This window comes from Erpetoichthys calabaricus, chromosome 18 (assembly GCF_900747795.2).
Source record: "Erpetoichthys calabaricus chromosome 18, fErpCal1.3, whole genome shotgun sequence".
In the NCBI taxonomy this organism is placed as follows: Eukaryota; Metazoa; Chordata; class Cladistia; order Polypteriformes; family Polypteridae; genus Erpetoichthys; species Erpetoichthys calabaricus.
In genome coordinates this window covers 37,725,185-37,749,024 of record NC_041411.2, presented here as the reverse complement: position 1 = coordinate 37,749,024, position 23,840 = coordinate 37,725,185, and the positions used below count along the sequence as shown (strand labels likewise).

The 23,840-nt window shown below is 40.3% G+C and overlaps 1 protein-coding gene across 8 annotated transcripts in view; it reads right to left on the bottom strand.

The window, feature by feature from the left end:
* Nucleotides 1–23,840, bottom strand: part of grip2b (glutamate receptor interacting protein 2b) — a 458,459-nt gene that overhangs the window by 34,156 nt on the left and 400,463 nt on the right. For all 8 annotated transcript variants that reach the window (XM_051921295.1, XM_051921294.1, XM_051921290.1 and 5 more), the window contains 2 exons: nucleotides 13,861–14,006; nucleotides 5,922–6,002 (listed from right to left, as the gene is read on the bottom strand). In XM_051921295.1, coding sequence (XP_051777255.1) covers nucleotides 5,922–6,002; nucleotides 13,861–14,006 — 227 coding nt within the window. The remainder of the gene's footprint in view (nucleotides 1–5,921; nucleotides 6,003–13,860; nucleotides 14,007–23,840) is intronic.

The following is a 23,840-nucleotide window of genomic DNA, read 5'->3' as shown; positions in this document are numbered from 1 at the left end:
AATGGCAAAAATGGCCCTGACATCTGGCGAGAGATCAAAGCGAATGCGTAAAGCAAAATACTCGGTGGATGATGTTTTGCCTATTATCTCTGAACTGGACTATGACTTGTCACACTCAGATTTTGATACATGTGAGGTTCCAGCTTCAGCTGATTGGTTCCCAGCTAATTGTAGTACTGACAATGTTCACCAGGGAGGACTGCCACTTAATGATAAGGGGTAGAAACCAGATTGTAATGCACTGCGACCGTGACTGCTGCTGCTGCTGTTCCAGCCATGCAAAAACAGCCTGGCAGAAAGCCTGCCGCACATTCTTGGCAAGCTGGCAGCCACAGCATGCAGCAACAAATGTTTTATGTTGATTTCTGTGAGAAGCCATTGCTTTCCAGAAACTATGTTTTTTGGAAAAAATATTCAGCTCTCAAAGAGTTAAACACTATAAATAACCAGTGGCGTAAAATAATGCATTACAAGCATACTCCTCACCATAATTGAATAATTTATTCAGAAATGTGTTCTTTTATGTTAGTTTTAAATTTGAAAACTCACACCCTTAATTTGTAATTTTTGTGCTACTAGGAGCCTTTGCCCCCTGCATTTGCTACGCGCCAGCCACTCCGTGTCTCTGCCGGTCACAAATGTGGATTTCACTTTCACCAAACAACAAATCTTTTAATTCTCGCGGATACGCCTCTTCATCGGGAAGAAACCCTACTTTTCCCTGATGGTAACATGAATTAGACGATCTACAAGTCTCTCACTTAAAGTTTAAATCCGAACAATATATTCAATCTCTATTTGCTGTTCCGTTATTTCACAGAGTAATTATTTTTATTTGTTTGCGCTAATGCAACCTTTACTATTATTTTTTTGATACTTTCGAATTTTTGTACTTTATCTCTAATCTGCTCTGCATGTGTATCGAGCCAACGTTTTTGAATTCTTTACGACGCTCTATTTTGTCATCTACTCTTTGTCTTTTATTTCCGGCCCTGGGCATGGTTAAATCTCTTGGCACAAAGTCTCATCTCGCGGGATGCGAAAGTATCTCACTGAAAAAGTCTCGTCTCATCCCAAGATTTTTTTATTATAATAGAGAGATCGATTTTTTTTTTATTAACTACTCTAATACAGGTCCTAAAAAACATTCAGACATCTTGATTGGTAACATGTACAGTATGGTGAAAATGTGCAGGCTCTACAGATCCAGTGGCCAGGGCCCATATTCAAACCAAGTCACCAGGTAAAACTGACTTTTTAAATGTAGAAAGTATTCAGACCCTTTCACTTTCAGCACAATTTATTGTGTTGTTGATTATAATTCTTTCTGAATCCACTGTAGTTTCTGCTTTTGGTCTTACGTGGCAGTGCATTTCAATGTAGCCAACAAGAAGTATGTATTAACCAGGCGATTAAAACAAGAATGACTGGATCTATTTTCAAGTGCCGTCTATGTTAAAAAATAAATAAATAAATAAACACCCTAAATCAGACTCCTAAAATAGGCCCCAGATTCCAAATTTAACACAGGGTTTATTGAACACAATATTTAGCAAAATTGAATTTCAGAACGAACCTTGCTAACCTTCAAATCTGTTAACACCATCCTGAACTAAATTCTCGTCTAGCTGGAGGACACTGGCAGCTGCTCTACCCTGTGCCCCCTTTAAATTACACTGCAGAGAAGATTTCATAGAATATACTGTAAGCTGCATGAATATGAAGGTCTATGGACATTTTCCTACAGATTCAAATAAAGGCTGAAATATACTGTAAATTGAAAATTCTTCTTTTCACAAACAGACAATGATTTATTGCCATTTTTTATGTTTCGATACTCAAAAGGGTTATAGGGCACAATTGCATTATGCAAGCTTTCGAGGCAGCTAAGGCCCCTTCATTAGGCAAAATGTAATACAGAAATAAAATGTTTCTGTATTACATCTTGCCTGAAGAAGGAGACTTAGCTGCCTCGAAAGCTTGCATATTGTAATCTATTCTGTTAGCCAACGAAAGGTGTCATTTTGCTTGACTTCTCATGAAATACTGGGACAGCTTAGCTACTGGGTAATCAACAACACCACCATTTATTTATATAGCACATTTTCATTACAAAACGTAGCTCAAAGTGCTTTACATAATGAAGAAAAGAAAAAATAAAAGACAAAATAAGAAATTAAAATAAGGAAACATTAGTTAACATAGAAAAGAGTAAGGTCCGATGGCCAGGGGGGACAGAAAAAACAAAAAAAAAAAACTCCAGACGGCTGGAGAAAAAAATAAAATCTGCAGGGGTTCCAGGCCACAAGACCGCCCAGTCCCCTCTGGGTATTCTACCTACATCAGACTAACTTGATGGGCTGAATGGTCTTGTCTGCCATGATACAGGATTTGTTTGCTGTTCATCTGTAGGGGTTTCCTCCAATATATCAATCCAAACAAAACATCCAAGTCTTTTCTGTGCACAGACCTAATCCCAATGAATTGTTTTATAGATATTGGAGCAATGCCTGAGACAGTCCATGCTTTCATTATAAATATATTTACATTTTCCAGGAGAATTACAGGGACTAGAATATTCTATGTCACTCTGCATACCAGTGTTTAGGGTCATTAGACAATTTTTTTTTAAATTGAGAAATGTTTTTTTTTTGATGATATATTTCCTTCAAGATGGCAGATTATAGTCTGACAGTAATAAATACATTGAATCAACGAGATACAATATTCAACATAAAACGCATAAAGGGAAGGTTTGACTCAGAGTCAGAACCCCACCACTGGCTAACCAGGAGACTATCATATTGCCATATCAAAATGAACACTCTGTTAACTGTTGACAGACTTCCATATCCTGAAGAAGTCTTTTCTGTCTAAAGATCTCTAGGATTGCATTCACCATGAAAAGTGATAGATCACACACTGTTTGTAATTTATTAGGGTGAAATTATTTTAATTTGTCTGCTTTTCCCCCCAATTTCCCTGTTTTTGATTCATTTCAGGTTTTATTTAGGTGGAGAAGTCAATCCTTTTATCTACTTCAATCTCTAGAATATTGTTCTTGATGTTAAATTATTTTGTGTCTGATCGCAATGCCATTCTTGTTCTATAACAGATGCCACCATTTCTGTGTTTGACTTACAGAGTGGTAATAGAAGACTAGATGGTGACTTTGTGCTTTCAAATTACTGATCACGTCTTTGGGCTCTGGTTATTGGCTTTGGTGATAGATAGGCTTGATTTCTGGTCTCGAAGTATGGTTTTGTTTCATCTTCTGCTCCCTTAATATATTCGTCCTTTTCTCCAGCTTAGGCAGGCCAGGACCATAGGTTTAGCGTTGGTTTTACTCCATTATGTGTTTTGTACTTGATTGTTTTAGTACACAATTTGCCCTTCTCAAGCGCTATGATAAACAAGAATGTATTAAAGTACATATCTGAATGTTATTTAATAGAAAACACAAATCACCCACACAAAAGCATATGGGAAATAAATATACTGCTCAAAAAAATTAAAGGACCACTTGTTAATCAGAGTATAGCATCAAGTCAATGAAACTTCTGTGCTGTTGATCTGGTCAGTTCAGTAGCAGAAGGGGTTGTTAATCGGTTTCAGATGCTTCGGTGTTAATAAAATTAGGTGGAGGCCACGGACATTTTTCCTTCCTCATCTGTTTTTTCACTAGTTTTGCATTTGGCTACGGTCGTTGTCACTGCTGGTAGCATGAGGTGATACCTGGACACTACAGAGGTGGCACAGTTAGTCCGACTTCTCCAGGATGGCACATCAATATGTGCCATTGCCAGAAGGTTTGCTGTGTCTCCCAGCGCAGTCTCAAGGCATGGAGGAGATTCCATAAGACAGGCAGTTACTCTAGCAGAGCTGGACAGGGCAGTAGAAGGACCTTAACCCATTAGTAGGACTGACTGGTATCTGCTGCTTTAGGCAAGGAGGAACAGGACGAGCACTGCCAGAGCCTACAAAATGACCTCCAGCAGGCAGGCCACTGGTCTGAATGCCTCTGACCAAACAATCAGAAACAGACTTCATGAGGGTGGCCTGAGGGCCCAACATCCTCTAGTGGGCCCTGTGCTCACTGCCCGGCACTGTGGAGAACACTATGCTGCCTGTAACATCGTTCAGCATGACCGATTTGGTGGTGGGTCAGTGATGGTCTGAGGAGGTATATCCATGGAGGGGCGCATAGACCTCTACAGGCTAGACAATGGCACCTTGACTGTCATTAGGTATTGGGATGAAATCCTTGGACCCATTGTCAGACCCTATGCTGGTGCAGTGGATCCTGGGTTCCTCCTGGAGCATGACAATGCCCGGCCTCATGTGGCTAGAGGATGAAGGATTTGATATCATTGACTGGCCACCACACTCACTCGCCTGACCTCAATCCAGTAGAACATCTATGGACATTATGTTTCAGTCCATCCGATGCCACCAGGTTGCACCTCAGACTGTCCAGGAGCTCAGAGATGCCCTGGTCCATATCTGGGAGGAGATCCCCCAGGACACCATACATTGTCTTATTAGGAGCATGCCCCCCCAATGTTGTCAGGCATGCATATAAGCACATGGGGGCCATAGAAACTACTGAGTACGATTTGGAGTTGCTGCAATGAAATTTTGGCAAAATGGACTAGTCTGCCTGTCGCATCATTTTTTCACTTTGATTTTTGGTGGCTTTGAATTCAGCCCTCTGTAGGTTGATAATTTTCATTTCCATCAAATGATGTGGCATCCTTTCGTTCCTAACACATTACCCAGTCCAGATCAGTAGAGATATTCAGCAGAATTTTCTTCCCCATTGACGTCTGGTAGTTCTTGGCAATTCCTTTTTGCTTGTTATCTTTGAAATTTCCTTTCCATTTTATATTCTAGACCATATCTCAGCTCTCCGAACATCACAGAATTTAACAGGAGCTCAGGTTTAGAACACTAGCGGCTTACTCTAACACAGTGGGCTTGTGCCAGCTACTGCCCCCCATACAGCACCTCCCGAGGCATACATAGCTAATCAGCTGTTCAACACCCTAACTCCAAATGCATTCCCCACTCCACAGAGATGTGCATGGCTGACTAACTAGTAAAATCTGTTGGACCTTTGCTGGGACCCTATAATACCAGGCTGTCAACAAGTACTGCCTGAGGAGCAACTCTGTGCAGGAGGCCATCATTTATAGTACACTTGGTTTGTTTCAGAGGTTCTGAAGTGTTCCCTGAATGACAAACAGCTCCTCTGAGATGTCTTCATCTCCTGTGAGCTTTATAAAGCAGCTTCACAGCCTCGGAGAACAAATCCCTGCATGCTATCATGTATCATCTGCTCCGCTCCAGCAGACATGTGCAAATGCGGGGCATCTGTGAGCACACAGATGTTTATTGCCATGCTGAGGGGTGGGGGGGATTAGATTTAGGAATAAAAACGTATGAATAATATCAAATCCTCTTTCTCCCAGTATTCCATCTTTTTAGTCCATCCACAAAGAGTTAGTTTCAGATTACTGCAGGGCTCATCAAATTCCATCTACATGGGATCGATAATCTGCACTGTGATTGAATAGCACTCTTAAATTACACCTTCAAAAAGTGGACGATCTAAGCAAGGAAGACTCATCATGTTGTGAACAGCACAACAAATTTAAATAGACAAAAACAAATCTTTGAAGTAAGTCATTATTATTGTTTTAATTTGCAGTGGTTTGTTTTTATTTTATCTTTAATTTCCTAATGATGCACTCAATCATGTCATAACAGCATCCCTCCAGGCTTGCCCAAAGTTATGGACCACAGCACATTGTGCTGCCATTGATTTAGGACAAGATTAATACAGCGATTGCAAGACCACCGTGGCTTGCATTTCTTATTTGATGAGTGGCTTGGGCAACATGTTAGTCACCATTACTCACCGCTGATTGTAATTCCCAGCTCTACTCCTCTCTTCTTAGGCAATTTGACATGGAAAGTACCGCTACTGGGCACTACAGATTCTAAAAAGAAAGCAAGAAATGAGGATTAATAATAACAAGAGTCCCAAATGGTTTGACGAAAATTAAACTAAGCAAATGAACCTCAAGTACCATCTGCCAAGGTGCACGTTTCTTTCTGCTAATACTGCTTTGAATTTTCAGGCTACAGTAGGTACAGGGATTCAAAATTGCAGCTGTGTTGGAGATAAAGTTATTTAGATAAGTGGTGACAGGTATCAACAAAGTACTTACTGGACAGGTAAACACAAGGGGTATGTGGAAAGCCACCTCAGAATTATTGCAGGACATCATAGATTTTACAGTTTTGTATTCTTGAAGGGTAAACTCCCGTTAGCAGTAGAGGAATATGTAGAATGAGCAGCAGTGGCGGTGCTGTGGGCGCGCTTTATCCTCAATTACTGTATATGATCACTAGGCATGAGACAATACACTTAGCCCATGATATATTTCACATTGCAATTCAGGATACAATATTTACAGAGTATTTAACTAATGTATTGTATGTTTAGTGTTACAGTCATAAATTAAAACACTGTAAAATAAATTCAGGGTACAAATACACACGTTTTAACAAAAGTTTTTGTAAGCTTATTCTTTTTTTATTAAAAAAAATGTTAAATATCAACACAAAATATTTGTACTGCAGTAACATAAGATGCATTGCATGTTGATCAGCACATGCATGTAAGGGTTTCACTGTGCTCAGTATACATGACAATAATCTGCACCTTTCTGTGTGTCCACCAGGTTGCTGTGTCTCTATTATATGTCATTTAGTGTCGGGCTCATAAAAAGAGTGCTAATGTTTGTGATGCACCATGTTTTGGAATGACAAGTCAAGAGTATTTATTGTCATTTCATCCATATACAGTAGTACAGCATACAGTGAAATGAAACAACATTCCTCCAGGACCATGGTGCTACATAAAACACAGGACAATGAAGAATCCACGACACATAACATAAAGACACATAATATATAACAAGGTGCATGTGAGTCAAATGTGCAAACGTGCAACCATGTGGAACACTGCAGAACAGAACATGCATATATCAGATATCAGTCCGGTCCATAAGTGTTCAGGAGTCTGACTGCTTGGGGGAAGAAACTGTTACACATTCTGGTGGTGAGGGCCCAAATATTTCGGTACCTTTTTCTCAATGGCAGGAGTGTAAACAGTGAATGTGAAGGGTGTGTTGGATCAGTCACAATGCTGGTGGCTTTGTGGATGCAGCGTGTGGTGTAAATGTCCATGATGGACATGATCTTCTCAGCTGTCTTCACTATCTGTTGTAGGGTTTTGCGATCCCTGACCATGCAATTTCCAAACCAGACAGTCATGCAGTTGCTCAGGATGCTCTCTATGGTTCCACTGTAGAATGTTGTTAGAGTAACTGGTGGAAGATGGGCTTTCCTCAGCCTACGCAGGAAGTTGAGCCGCTGCTGGGCGTTCTTGGCTAAAGAGCTGGTGTTGTGGGACCAGGTGAGGTTCTCTACCAGGTGGACACCCAGGAATTTGGTGCTACTGACGACCTCCACAGTTGAGCTGTCAATGTTCAGTGGCAGATGGTCACTCTTAGTCTTCCTAAAGTAAACAATCACCTTCTTTGTTTTGTCTACATTCAGAGACAGGTTATTAGCTTTACACCATTAACCGCCACACCTCCTCTCTGTATGCTGACTCATTGTTGTTGCTGATGAGACCCACCACAGTCGTGTCATCGGCAAATTTTATAATAATAATAATAAGTTACATTTATTGAATGTCTTTCACAAACCCAAGGTCGCTTTACATACAGAGTTAAAAAAAAAAATTACATAGACGACAAAAGTTCGTAGAAGAGGAAAGTTTTCAGTTGAGATTTAAAAGTGCAGAAACAGGAGCAATCTCGAACAGACTGAGGAAGAGAGTTCCAGAGTTGAGGGGCTATAGTACTGAACAACCTGCCTCCCAAGGTGGAGAGTCTGGTGTGTGGGACATTAAGGAGGTTACTGCTCGAGGTCCTGAGAGAGTGACAAGGAGTGTAAGGAGCTAGTGATTAGATGTGATTAGAGCTGTGCGTTGCTGCACAGTCATGAGTCAGCAGTGTAAACAGTAATGAACTGAACACACATCCTCGAGGGGCTCCAGTGCTCAGTGTAGTGGTTCTGGAGATGTTGTTTCCAATTCTGACTGACTGAGGCCTCTCAGTCAAGAAGTCCAGAATCCAGATACAGAGGTAGGTGTTCAGTCCCAGCAGGCTCAGCTTTTCCGTCAGCTGCTGAGGAACGATCGTGTTGAATGCTGAGCTGAAATCGATAAACAGCATTCGAATGTGTGTGTCCTTATTGTCCAGATGAGCAAGAGCCAAATGGAGAGTGGTGGCTATTGCATCATCTTTTGAATGGTTCCGGCGGTAAGCAAACTGCAGGGGAACCAGTGAGGGGGGCAGCAGGGATTTTGATGTGCCTCATGACAAGCTTCTCAAAGCACTTCATAATGATGGATGTGAGTGCAATGGGACTGAAGTCATTGAGGTTGGACACTTGCGTCTTGTTTGGCACAGGAACTATGGTGGTGGTTTTAAAGCAGGTTGGGACGATGGTGGTGCTCAGGGAGATGTTGAAGATGTCAGTAAAAATGTCTGCCAGCTGGTCTGCACATTCCTTTAGTACTCTGCCAGGAATATTATCTGGTCCTGCAGCCTTCCGTGGGTTGACTCTTCGTAGAGTATTTCTCACATCGGCCACAGTCAGATTTAATGCATGGTCACTAGGAGGAGAGGTGGTCTTCCACATCACCACGTTGTTCTGTGCTTCAAACCGTGCATAGAAGTTATTCAGCACATCTGGAAGGGAGGCATCACTGTCACAGGTAGGTGGTGTTGTCCTGTAATTAGTGATAGCCTGGATGCCTTTCCACATGCTCCATGCGTCTTTGTCATGTAGGAAAAGTCCATGGATTCTCTGGGCATGTGCGCGCTTTGTTGCTCTGATGGTGCGGAATAGTTTGGCCCTCGCTGTTCTCAGGGCGATTTCATCACCTTCCCTGAAGGGAGAGTCCTGGGTCCTCAGTAGCACATGCACTTCCTCTGTAATCCACGGTTTCTGGTTTGGGTGTGCAGTGATGTACTTGGAGACAGCGACGTCATCAATGCACTTATTGGTGTAGCTGGTCACTGATGACGTGTACTCCTCCAAGTTTATACAGTCGCTGTTGGTTTCAGCCTCTCTAAATATGTCCCAGTCAGTGCACTCAAAACATTCTTGTAGAGCAGAGATGGCTTCTGCTGGCCAGGTTCTCACCTGCTTCAGAACTGGTTTGGTGCGTCTGACGAGCGGTCTGTATGCTGGAATTAACATGGCAGATGCAATGCATTTTTTTTTTTACCATTACAAATGTTTGAATTGGGCAGTGGTAGCACTGTTGCCTTGCACTAAGGAGACCTGTGTTGGCATCCCGGGTCCTCCCTGTATGGAGTTTGCATGTTCTCGCCATGTCTCTGGATGATTTTGTTTCCTCCCACAGTCCAAACACATGCAGATGAGGTGGACTGGCGATACTGAATGGTCTGTAGTATGTTTGTGTTTTTGCCTGGCAATGGACTGGCACCCTTGCCAGGTCATTGTTCCTGCCTTGTGGCCTGTGCTAGCTAGGACAGGCTCCAGGACACCCCGTTAGCCTGTTTAGGAATAAGTGGATTAGAAAATGACAAATGTTTGTGTTGTGTCATCTTTTGGAGAGACAGATGCAATTACAAAATACACTCTAATAGATGGTGCACTGCAAACATTAACTATGAGATCTGGAATGAAAACAAAGATTTCAAACCGTCTTATATGGGTAATACAGCTAGCGACCCTAAAAACCTATAAAATAAATTTACTGCAGTGCAAACCATCCAAATTTAAATTAACATAAAACACTGCTCCATCAACGGCTGTCCTTTCATTTCCTCCTTGAATACCTTATTAGCTGTGTGTGTCTTGACTAGATTTATTAATAACTAACAATGTTATACTTCCTTTTTTTTAAAAAAAAAAGATGAGAATGTTAGCACTTTGAATGAAGAGAAGACCCTAATATCCCTCTCACTGGCTAGAGATCTAACATGGACAGACGTATGACTTGACCAGAAAAGCAAGCCTTGTGAATTTGGCTGCTTTCTCTCTCCATCATGATAAAGGCTGCTGTTGAGAGCAAAGCCAAGAGCCACTGCTTTTTAATCTCTTCTTATTGCAGTCTACCCGTACTTATGAATCAGCAGCAGTGAAAGGTGTATTGATGTCTTGAGCACTCATTTTCTCATCCATGGCTAGAAAGGGGCTGCAGTAACTCCAGCTTGCTGCTCTCAGTAGTATTTGTGTATATCATAAGAACTGTTCTGTTACAGTAAGTCTGTGCTCTGGAAGTTCCAATAGAGCTTGATTTAAAGCAAGCCTGTGAATGTAAGTGGTACATTTCTTAAACAATGTTGTGGTTTCACCGTACTTGTCCAAGGATGCAACTCAAATTAAGTGTGTGTGCAAAACAATAACCTTGCTGCGGTGATGCCACTTAACCAGTGCTGTTTATGATGAGCGGTGATAACTTTCACCTTCATATTTTTATACCGATGGTGAATGTTTCTGCCTAAGTGACGTCACTCTGGCATGCTACAGCTCAGTTCTAGTGTTTCTCTCAGATTTTTTCCTGCTTTCAATGAATAGGTTTTTGTTTGACTTTGTATTTCATGTCAGTCATACAATACATAATACAAGGCCACATTTTGTATCGGCAGCATCTTGTATCACAATCTAAGCAGTTGTAACAGAAGTAGTATTGTCACATGAATAAAATGTACTGAAATTCTTAGTGACATCCGCCAACTGGTAATTGACTGGTTTAAACATTCTGCTGTACAAGTTTAAGAGTGAATATAAATTTGTGAGAAATTTGGAGAGAATGCTCAATGAAAGTACGCTTTTTGTTAGCTAAAGAAATGTTAGACCTTCTCTTCCTAGCATTTAATAGAAATGTGCACAAGCATATGATGGTAGGAAAATCACAAGGATATCAACAGCAGCAACATTTATTTCTATAGCACATTTTCATACAAATGATGTAGCTCAAAGTGCTTTACAGGAGGAAGAAAAAAGACACAAATATAAAAATAAAACTAGGCAATACTAATTAACAAAGAATAAAGTAAGGTCCGATGGCCAGGGGGGACAGAAAAAACAAAAAAAAAAACAAAAAAAAAAAAAACTCCAGAGGCCTGGAGAAAATAAAAACAAAATCTGCAGGGGTTTCAGAGACCACGAGACCATCCAGCCCCAACTAGGCGATCATGAATTAATTACACTAAAGTAAAAATGTTTGCTTTCTCTCTGAGCGTTGTCATAGATGGCTGGGGTCCTTGCACGGCCGGGACGCATCTTCACTGAGAGGATCAGCGGAGCAAGCGTGAGCAGAACAGTACCACCCCTGGGACACTAGATGGCAACTCCATAGGCTGTAGTGGTGCCTCGGACTCCCGCAGGGCTTCATGGGAGGTAGAGTTATCTACAGCCCTGTTGGGATCCAGGGGTGGTGCCTGGGGGCGCTGCAGCTGTTCCTGAGCCCATGCGGGTGGTTCTTCCAACACACCTGGAAATACAGCCGGAAATGGGGCAACAAGCACCTGGAGGACTTCCGGGTGATTTATATAAGGGGCCAGCAGAGAATACTTGGTGAGCCAGAGTCGGGAATGGGGAGATGAAGCTTGCTGAGGAGGAGTATAGGAGAAAGAAAAGAAAGAAGAAGAGACGGAAAAGTAAAGGATTGAGTATTGTGTGCTTTGCTTGAGACTGTGTTGTGCCTGTGGGAAGCAAGGAAGGGATTTCCCATGAGGTGAAGAGAGATAAAATAAAATCACTTGTGTTTTATAAGTGTGCCTCCTGCGTCTGTTTGTGTCGTGTTAAGCACAGGTATAGTGCCATCTACTGTCACAGCAGATACTGCGTGTGTGTGTGTGTGTGTGTGTATATATACACACCAGTAACGGAGCACTGCACGATAACGTGCAGTGAATACACTTGACTTGAGCATTCATAGTCTTCATCCTCTTTCTCTGTACGTTTAGCATTCATTTGCTCAGAGGTTGATATGCTTGCTGCTTCCTGAGCAGCTCTTCTTTACTCCACCCTAGCAGCCCGCTGCTTCTCTTCTTTCGTCGGCATTTTTTCGTGTTAAAACTGATTAAGTTAGTTTTTGTGTTGCAATTACTTAGTATGTTTTCTTTAATCTTTCACTTAATATGGCACTTAAGTCTTCAATCTGCCTCAAGAATGATTAGCGAAGGTGGTAGGGAATGAGAGCGGCACCCGTACGCATCCGCCGCACGGCCGCCCTGCTGCGCGCTGCCGAGACTTGATTCTACAATAAAATAAAATAAAAATAAAAAGAGTAATAAAATCATCACTCCGAAAGCGGATAGTAGATGTCACGTAGTGTATGTGTACTAAATTTCAAGTCAAAAGGTGAAACGGTTTGCGAGCTACAGGTGATTTAAAACCCTGGACAGACAAACCAACAGCCACGGTAGCGTATTATAGAAGAAGATATGTATGTATGTGTGTATTATATATATATATATATATATATATATATATATATATATACAGTGATCCCTCGCTATATCGTGCTTCGCCTTTCGCGGCTTCACTCCATCGCGGATTTTATATGTAAGCATATTTAAATATATATTGCGGATTTTTTGCTGGTTCGCGGATTTCTGCGGACAATGGGTCTTTTAATTTCTGGTACATGCTTCCTCAGTTGGTTTGCCCAGGTGATTTCATACAAGGGACGCTATTGGCAGATGGCTGAGAAGCTAGATTGCTCTAGAAGCTAAAAGCTCGAAGGGCACGTATTGATTTTTGACTGAAAAACAAACTCTGTCTCTCTCTATCTCTCTCTCTCCCCCTGCTCCTGACGGAGGGGGTGTGAGCTGCCGCCTTCAACAGCTTTGTGCCGCGGTGCTTCGCATACTTAAAAGCCAAACAGCCCTATTGATTTGTTTGCTAGAGATTGTTTTCTCTATCTATGTGACATTCTGTGCTCCTGACACGCACTCCTTTGAAGAGGAAGATATGTTTGCATTCTTTTAATTGTGAGACAGAACTGTCATCTCTGTCTTGTCATGGAGCACAGTTTAAACTTTTGAAAAAGAGACAAATGTTTGTTTGCAGTGTTTGAATAACGTTCCTGTCTCTCTACAACCTCCTGTGTTTCTGCGCAAATCTGTGACCCAAGCATGACAATATAAAAATAACCATATAAACATATGGTTTCTACTTCGCGGATTTTCTTATTTCGCGGTTGGCTCTGGAACGCGACCCCTGCGATGGAGGAGGGATTACTGTATATATTATTTATATGGAAGAGAAGGTCTGTGATACGGTTTGCATATTTGCAGCTGGAGGTCCACAAAGGGAGAAAAAAATCATTCTTGTAAGTCTAAGCATTATCCTTTGATGAAGACCCCTGGCAGGGGTTGAAAGCTCAGGAATAAAAACTACTTGATATGTGATTCATTTTTTCTCCCTTTGTGGACCTCCAGCTGCAAATATTATATTATATATATATATATATATATATATATATATATATATTGGGATAGTCAAATATTAAAGGACAAAACCTTACATCTGGTGCCACATCTTAGGTTGGTTCCCACCTTTTACCCAAATTCTGCTGGAATTTGATCTGGCCCTTAAAAATCCTGAACTGAATAAATCAAAACTGAAAATGAATGGAAGCACAAGTGTTGCATCACAACAGACAGATGTATCTATCCAGTTTAGTTACAGAAGCAGGGGGTGTGACAGATATGGAGAACGCTCCAATTTCCCTACCTGCTACATCAAACTCAATTTCCAAGGTGACTTTGTTAGACAGAGCAGCATCTCTCAACAGTTGATTGGCTTCTTCTAGTGTTCCATCTTCCGTAGGGATGTCGTTGATTGACAGGAGTCGGTCTCCTACTTGCAACAACCCACACCTGCAAGCAAAAGCAAAAGCCACAGTATTGAATATGAAGGGAGGATCATGAAATAAAGCTAGTTAACACAATATCAAATGTATTCTGTTCCATTGTGAATAGGAACCAAAGGACTTCATAGCTGTATTTATGGCACGGCACAAATTCAACTGAAAAGCATACACAATACGGTAAAAGCAGCAGGAACACATGATGGCTAATAGATGAAGGTTCATTTTGAATACTCAACCATTAACTTCTGTTCTGGGACAACTCTCTGATCACTAACCTAAAAGGCCAGAGTGTAGTCCTGCCTGATGCACAACTTTGTCTAGAACATGCATTCATAGGTCTCATATTTGTCTCCAACTTGAATATCGAATATGAACTATTTGAGCTTGTGCCTATGGGAGGGCATTTGGAATGGGTCAGTAAGGGAAATGAAAGCTGGACTAATTAAGTGAGTTAATGTATGATGAAACTCCTCTTAAATGACACCTCTAGAAGGGTGACAAGGACAGTTACTGTCTTTCATAAAAGAAAGTAAATGTGGAAAGAGGACCAAAATTAGCTTATGGTTACCAACAAAGCCTTTAGTTATATAAACACGTGTTTAACTATAGTGGTGCAGTGGGTAGTGCTGCCACCTCTTTGATTTGGTGTTCCTAACTGGAATCTGATTGTTGTCCTAGTGTCTCTGTGGGATTAATAATAATAACAATTTTTTACATACATTTATATAGCACTTTTCTCACTTGTCAAAGTGCTTTGCAAACTCCACGTAGGGAAGACCAGGGACACAAACCCATGTTCTCCTTACGGTGAGGCAGCACTGCTACCACTGCACCGGCTGCATGGTTCACTCTCACATCCCCAAAAACTCGTTAGGCAGAAAGGAAATTCCAAATTGTGTGTGAAAAGAGAGAAATTGAGTGGGGGCCCTGTAATAGACTAGCAGCAGCCTGTCCAGGACTGTTTCCCTGCCTTGTGCTCAGTACAGCTAGGATACGGCCTCCTGTGATTCCAAATTAAATTGAGCAGGTCTGAGAATGACGTATGCCAAATCAAATGGATTTAAATCACACTGGGTGTGTGTGGTATCCACCCCATCCGTGTTTTGTTGAGTAGAAAATAGAAAGCTAAATTAAGGAGACATCAGTTAGATTGACTCACATTGGTTGCATTGTGACTGTTATTTACTCCAGCAATATTGTGGTTCTGGCAAGCATTCAAGTGCAAATATTAAAATTTAATTTTCACTGCAACTACTTTGTTGAAATTACAAGAAAGCAAAACTGCCACAAGTTTAAGTGTATTATTTGAATGCTTATATAACTGGCACTCAATTAGTGCAGAGCTTTTAACAGAGTGTTGCATGGTGCAATCTATAATGCCTCCATTTTCAATCAGAATAGCATAAATCACACAAATGGGCATGTAGACATTTGCATTTTCATCCTTTCAGCTTCCTTAATTACTGCTTTAGTTTGTCATCATTACAGAGCATCTTGAAAGGAATATTTATAGTGTTGATGGCTGAGTGATTCCTGGACATATCTGTTTGCATCTTATTTCTCTTCAGTGTGCTTTGTGATCAAAGCCGACTATGATCTTCATACAAGACCTTTTTGTTTAAGTTCCATATGCGGCCATTTGAACTCACAGGAGGAGATGGGTTAAAAATCTGCACTCTAATTACTCTAGGGAACGAAACACAGTTGACCGAGAACTTGGACAGGGGAGCAGTAGGTGAAACTCAATAAAGAATGCAGGCCATTCATCTTGGAAATGACCCGAGTCTTTGCTACAGTGATAAATGAGATGATTATTCTTGAAAGGGGCTGATAAGTTAATAACTAATAATTGCTGGACTACTGGGCTCTTGGGACTGCACTAATTGTAATGAGCTCTTTGACTGGCACCGTGAAGCCCGGCTTATCTCACACACAAAGCCATTTTGGGGGAGGGTGAAATAAACAAAATACACAGGGCTGGGTTTGAACATTGGCTTTATCTTAATTGTGGAAAGATCTGAGTGTTTAAAAATGCACTTTAGAGTTGAATGATTCGAAAAAACACTTGGATCATTTTTTTTTTTGAACACAAAACTTTAACACAAGAGAGATTTAAGAAACAGGTGCCATCATTTCTCACTTGCTTTCTGTGAAAAGTGCTTTATTATACAACTTCTGCAAAATTCTAGTATCCTGAACTGTTTGATAAGGCTCTTTGAGAGTATGCCTGATATGAAAGCCACCATATCAAACATTATGTTTATGAGAACATCAGAACAATGTAGACGAGAACAGGCCATTCAGACCAACAAAGCTCACCAATCCCATCCACTTAATTCTTTCAAAATAACATCATGTTTAGTTTTGAAGGTCCCTGAAGTCCTCCTGTCTACCACACAACTTGGTAACTTATTCCAAGTATCGGTGGTTCTCTGTGTAAAGAAAAACTTCTTATTGTTTGCATGTTCTTGTCAAACTCATTTTAAAATAACAATCTCGATCCACTGGACTAATTCCCTTAATAATTTTAAACACTTCAATCATGTCACCTCTTAATCTTCGTTTGCTTAAACTGTAAAGACTCAGCTCTTAATCTTTCCTTATAACTCATCCCCTGTAGCCCTGGAATCAGCCTAGTTGCTCTTCTCTGGACCTTTTCTAGCGCTGCTATGTCCTTTTTGTAGCCTGGAGACCAAAATTACACACAGTACTCCAGATGAGGCCTCACCATGCAGAGACTCCTTTACTATTTCATCGCCTATATTCCAATCTGCTTAACACTAAAATTACCAAAGCCTACGAAAAAACTCGTAAATCTGGCCCACTTTAAATCCCTTCACACCTCTCCATCAGCGTCTTTTGTCCTGTAAATGTGCCGATAAAGACAAGCAGCCGGCTATTCCATCCCCCCACCGCTGCAGACCATGCACAAAGTTCTCCCAGCTCATGCCTTGATTGATTATCTGGGAGTGAAGTGCTGGAGTTTTAGAGTGGAAATAATAGATCGTTATTTGGAACACATGCATTTCATGTGTGTTCCATTTCTGCAATAATGTGTGTAAACATATTGTTAAAACAGAAACGTTTTTCATATTTTAGTAGTAATTGACAAAATGTACGCATACTCTATATAATGTGTGAAGTCTGAAGTCCAAAGATCAAATAAACACTTTCACAAAATGTTCAAGGACAATACAACAGCTTCCGTGGCGTAGTGGTAAGAATTGCTGACTTGTTATTAAGAGTACCCGGTTTGATCCTGACTGCCTTCTATATTTAACGTTTTCAGTAGTGAGCTGCTCTTATTGTTAATATTATACATCCATCCATTTTCCAACCCGCTGAATTCGAACACAGGGTCACGGGGGTCTGCTGGAGCCAATCCCAGCCAACACAGGGCACAAGGCAGGAACCAATCCCGGGCAGGGTGCCAACCCACCGCAGGACACACACAAACACACCCACACACCAAGCACACACTTGGGCCAATTTAGAATCACCAATCCACCTAACCTGCATGTCTTTGGACTGTGGGAGGAAACTGGAGCGCCCGGAGGACACCCACGCAGACATGGGGAGAACATATTATACAATAAACACATATTTGGTTTGCATCTGTAACAACCGGTGTACATTTATAGTACTTGTAAAAATTAGCGTTTTTTTTTTTTTTCACTTTTATTCTCTCGGTCACGATCACGATACATACAATCGTGGCTTCATACAGCCTCTGTCTCGGATTAGCATGAATATATCGCTCCTGCAAGTGAACTATGATTCTTAGCGTGATGAGAGAAGTCGCAAAATCAACCGGAATGTTCAAGCAAATTATAGAAAAAAACCCGATCTAAATCCGTTAAGTAGTTCACTTCTGAAAAGAGGACATACTGTACACGCGGACAGACATACACTGGATATTAGATAGATAGATAGATAGATAGATAGATAGATAGATAGATAGATAGATAGATAGATAGATAGATAGATAGATAGATAGATAGATAGATAGATAGATAGATAGATAGATAGATAGATAGATAGATAGATAGATAGATAGATAGATAGATGCAAATTCAGAAAATAAGGCAAGTAATTATCAGCCCGTAACAAGTGGAAATAAAACAAAGCACGTCCAATCAAGCTCAGAATTAAAAGACAGTAAAAGACAAAGTAGAACTTCATAAAGACGTTCACAAACGTTGGCGCTATACACATGCAGAGCAGATTATGAAAGCAGAGCATTCGAAAGGCTCAAAAAAAAAAAAAAATGTGGAGAAAGTTAAAGAATATGAAAGTAGGAAAATTAGAAAGTATAAAAAAAAGAAAGCAAGTTACAAAACAAAAGGGCCAAACACATGCAGAGCAGTTAGAGATAATTCAGGATAGGTTTCTCTGTTTGGAATTTCAGCACAGACAAAGCGATCGACATCATCATCAGTTAATTTTTTTTGCAAAGTAAACAATAAATGCATGTGAGGTAAAACATGGTTTTGAAATTCTCTGACTTAAACTTCAAAGCCTTACAATATTTGCATACTTCTGACATATCACCTGTGTCCTCTATTTGCCTTTTAGTTATTTCTCCGAGTAATAATTTCTCTTTTTTTTGCGCTAATGCGATGTTTAATTTTTTTTTGGACACTTTCATTTTTTTTCTGCTTTCATATTCTGTATCTTGCTCTGCATGTGTTTCACGCCTACGTTTTTTTGGGGTCTTTTGAATTCCAGTTTTCATTATCTCTAACCTGACAAAGTCATTAAACACATGTCTCACTGACCTCATTTTAAAAATTCAGTATATTTGGACTCGAAAGATTCCAAATATTGTTTTTACAGGAGTTCTGAAATAAAAGTGAAACTAATGAAACAGCAACAATTCAAAGAAAAAAAAATCTTAAAAGTGTGTCCGGAAAACCAAACACGGGGGTTGGTGAGTGACGCGAGCAGGGGGCGAAGCCCCCTAGTATATATAAAAGAGAGAGAAAGAGATGAATAATCAACACAATGATATCAGCATGTGTGCCAAGATAATTCACTTACTATCTACAATGCAAATGTGTTCATTTCTTGGACTTAATTGCTTTCTACAATCATAACATTTTGTGTCATAAATAATTTCTAGTAATATTCTGAATTACAGTACGTGAAGGACTTGACCTAGGGCATGGTTCACCTTTCAATATATGACAGACATTTCTTTTCTCTGATATTTCTGTTTCTCATGGTGGCAGAGAATGGTGATGTGATGTATGTTGGTAGGAAATGTATGTAAGAATTTCACTGCACACTCCCTTTTCTACTACTACTACTAAATTGCACTCTCAAGGAGGAAATACGTTCTTGTAGCACTGGTCATAAAAAGGGAAACAAACTAAATTTGGCATCCAGCTTCCATCATTGCATTTTAAACCTTGCCCATTCAGTTTATGGTCACAAATAGTTGGATCCTATCCCAGCAGCATGGTGGAAACCAGCTCTGGACTGAGTACAGGATCACACACACACAATTGCACGCACACCAACTTAATGTATGATGTTTGCAGCAAACTGCTTGAAATGTTCTATCAGTGCATGGTAGCCAGTGTGGTTTTCTACTGCTGTGGTCTCCTGGGGAAGCAAGTTCAGCTCAAAATATGCACAGTGCCTAAATAAACTTATCACTAAAGGCTGCATCATCACAGGGCGAACCCACCCTGGACACACTGAACACTGCTATGGAAAAGAGGATAGTGACAAAATTGGATGCCATCATGTAAAATATCTATCCATCCCCTCCAGGAGGCGCACTCTTGGAGCACTTAAAGTCAAAATTTCATTCCATTTTCTGTCCACTACTATCAGGCAGTTCAATGCTTCCTCCCGAAGTACTCTAAGTACATTTTAAAATTTCTGCACAATATGCATTTATTTATTTTTCGATAGATTGATTGCTGTATTATTATTTGTCATGCGAGTCTGTATCCTCACTTTTATATTTCTGCTTCTGTATGCATCTGAATTTTCTCACGGGATTAATAAAGTTTATGTAATCTAATCCGAGAGTCGGTCATTCAATTTGCAAGACACATTACGGCACAAGGCGGCTTATTTGAGATACAATAATAGTGCCTTTGGTGCATGTGCCACAAAAGACATCAGTATATTAATGTGATGCCACAACTTCCTCCCAGGCCATAGGGTCTAACATCAAATCACCTTTGCTTAATACAGACTAGCAGCATGTTGTGGTAATACCTTTAAATGAAAGTTATTTTGAGCAGAGCTGTCTCTGTGCACACATCTTGGTCCTCTTACAGTATGGGTGTTTATGATCATACAATGTTAATTAAACTCTGGATCGTGTTCTGTAAAAGCTATTTAAAAAATGGTGGTGCAAGACTTGACAATTCCACTATGTGCACCCTTGTAGCTGTCATTCCGGACACATTTAGGATTATGATTTTAACATCCTTTTGATCTCAGACAGTTAAAGCTGGCAATAATTCTTCTGTACAAAGCTTGTAACATCAGTTTATAGATTTGTGCTCATTAAATTCATAAGACAAAAAGAGGCAAAAGCTGCGGAATGGATATAATTTGCTGAAGTCTGCAAGAAAATAGTCTGTTTTATTATTATTGTTTATTCAGTATGCACCAAGATGACTTGCAAAAAAAAAAAAAGAATACTTGCAACTGTTTAAATAAATACTTGGAATGACATATCAATGGATAAACTTACTTTCTGTTAGTTAGCCAGCAATGGATTGTGTATATTCCACTTCTCTCCTTTCACTTCCAAAAATCGATTTTAGCAATATAAGAAGTATTGTTGAAAGCATTACATCACAAAATCATAGAAAATGGACAAAAACTATTCATCTTTCATGGAGACATTTCTTTATAATTACTGAGGTAATTTAACTGTCTTATAGTTTCAGCTAATCTATTTTGTTATAGGTAATGTTAGCTTGCTTAGTTACAAGAGATGTCAGTATATTTAAACAAACAAGGTGAATTAGCTGCCATCTTATAAATTGACATACATAAATGAAAGACCTGCGTGTGTGTTAGGAGCAGTTTGTTCCGCTCACGCCCAACCACAGCCACTAGATGGTGCATTCAGGCACTTTTCAATCTTTTCGGCGCTTGCATGCACCTCATATCTCACTACAAAAGACCTGTGTGCAGCAAACGGCACCATGCTAATGACACAGATGAAGAGACACAGCGTCGAAATGAAGCAATTACTGCGGCTCAACAACGTGCAAGTGAAACACCTCAGCAATGGTGGGCAAGGCTTGAAGTTTTCACTTAAAACATTGTCTATCTGGAGGTATTTTCTTGAGACAAAGATTAAAAGGACTCATATGCCAGTGATACAGCTAAGATATGGTATCGTCAGTGTCTTCTTATGAAATCCAGGGGGGCAGCAAAAACAGGCGAGTTCACTGTTGAGAAGGGACCTGAGGTACTGTTTTCCATCAGTGCCCACTCTCGCACATTAACTCCAAAATGAACATTTGCCTTTCAAATACTGATGTCCATGTCAGTTTGACACTAAAGTTAATTCAGCTAAAAGAAAGGTGCATCACATCATTAATCCTAAAACAACGTGTAAACTTTGTAGAATCATCAGATTTGAAGTGCTGGCCATAAACACAAATAATGCCATGGTGAATAACAAAATTTGAGCTTTTGTGTCTTATGATGTTGGATTAATTCTCTTCTCTTTGTTTCCTTAGTTGGGAAGTCATGGCAACTCATGTAAGGATGTCTTTAAAATGTGAATACAGTGGGACACTACAGAAACTCTTGTTTCGTAATTTTGCCACTGTTTTGGATAACCAGAAGAGCACTTACCCCTTGACCATGCTCACCAGAATTAAAACATGGAACTGTGAAAAAGCCAACTGGTGTTCAGGTTTGTTTAGCTTCTAGGCCACAGTCATATTGTGCAATAGGGACATGAACTGACATGAAATGAGGGGCAATATCATGATAATAGGTGTCAAATCATAGCCACTACACCATGCTGCTTGTCTGTGTTCTGTAAATTAAACTTCCTTAATGTATTGTTTAGAACACTATTGGCAACATAAGCTAACAATGTGAGTGGGTGTTGTGGTCAAAAAACACATAGCATAGTGTAAGCAAATATTCTGACTGCTTTGGTAGATACGAGAATAATGTACTTTCATATAACTTTCAAGCTGTTGTCCTGTGAGGCACTTATCATGGAAGCTGTTGACTCTCAAATTTTGTCTTCTGATTGTTGTGGCTTTGGGTCTGCTAGACCTGTTCCTGCCAGAGTTTCTTCAAGTTTGATGGTGTAGCACAGCATTTCTCAATCACTAGGTCATTAGTCACATGCTGCTGCCACAGTTCAACTGTGAGATGGCCCCCAGCATCTTTAACACACAGACGGGTAAGCGCACTTCCTTTATGCGAGGATACTATTACACTTGTGAACAATAATGTTCGATTATTTTTAACTTGAATTGGTAATGCACAGAGACGCATATTACCACAAATGGTAGTAGGTTGTGGCTGTAAAGATTGAGATCGATTCATGAAGGAGACGACAAACTGTGATGAAAAAACAAAAAAAAAAGTGGGTTGCAACACCAGAACGGTTGAGAAACACTGGTTTAGGGCACTATAATCACTTGCACATTGACCTTCTCCACAATTTCTCTAAAGGAAAGACCTACACTTTTAAGGAGTTACAAGTATAATGGTTGGTTTGTTATGTCTTCCTTAGTTAATTGTCTTTTATCACCATAGGGATAGCAATATACAGTGCAATATTGTTCAGGTAATGCATCAGAGGGTGTAGCAACACGGTTTGTTCCGCCACTGGTTTAATTCAGAATGTTTGTAAGTAATCAACAAAACTTGGGACACTTGGAGGAATTTTTTGAATCAACATTAAAGGCTTAATTAAGTCTCATTGATACAGAAAAGTTTAAGTCGTTGACCCATTACTTGTTCCTTGGAAAAAAATGCCTTTTGACATAACATTATTTTTCAGTTTTTGGTAACCTAAACTACTGCTTACCAGCATTTCAAGTTATTCACTAGACTGGAAAGGCTTACCTGTACATTTCAATAAAAATTGGGTAAAGGTGAGAGTAGGTTCTAAAATTTTTTCAGTAGTATATGAATACACACACAGGCACACTGTATATACATACACACATGCATAGATTATATATATGTTGCATAGTTTGCATTATTTGACAGTAAACTATGCAACATTTCATGATTTGCTTCTCGCAACTGAAGAGGGCCCCGTGGCAGATGTTTGCCGAATGGCAAACCAACCACACGTGTTTCCTGGTAGGTAACCACCCAAACAATTCAGGTCGGGACTCAGACTACGAATGCAATGAATATATATATTTCGCCCTAATTCTGGGCTCATCAGGCGTACACACTCACTGCACCCCCCTCTCAGGGAATCGAACCTCGGACGTCAGCGCTACAGGTGAAGCCTATAACGTTGCGTCACGGCGTGTGGTTCGTTCATTTGACAGCATGTAGATCAGGGTAATTACATCCATGGCATTCATAGTTTGAATCACAATCTGATTGTATGGGTGGTTACCTACAAGGTAACGCTTGTGGTTGGTCAGCAAGTCGGCTTACAACCGCCATGGTCCCCTCTTTCAGTTGCGAGAAGCAGATCATAGAATGGTTGAAATAGTTTACTGTCAAATAATGCAAAGAGTATGCGACACGTATTTCGCCCTAGTTTTGGGCTCATCAGGTGTACACACTCTCTGTACCCCCCTCTCACCCCAATCTACATGCTGTCAAATGAACAAACCACACACTGTGGTGCAACGTTAGCGCTGACGTC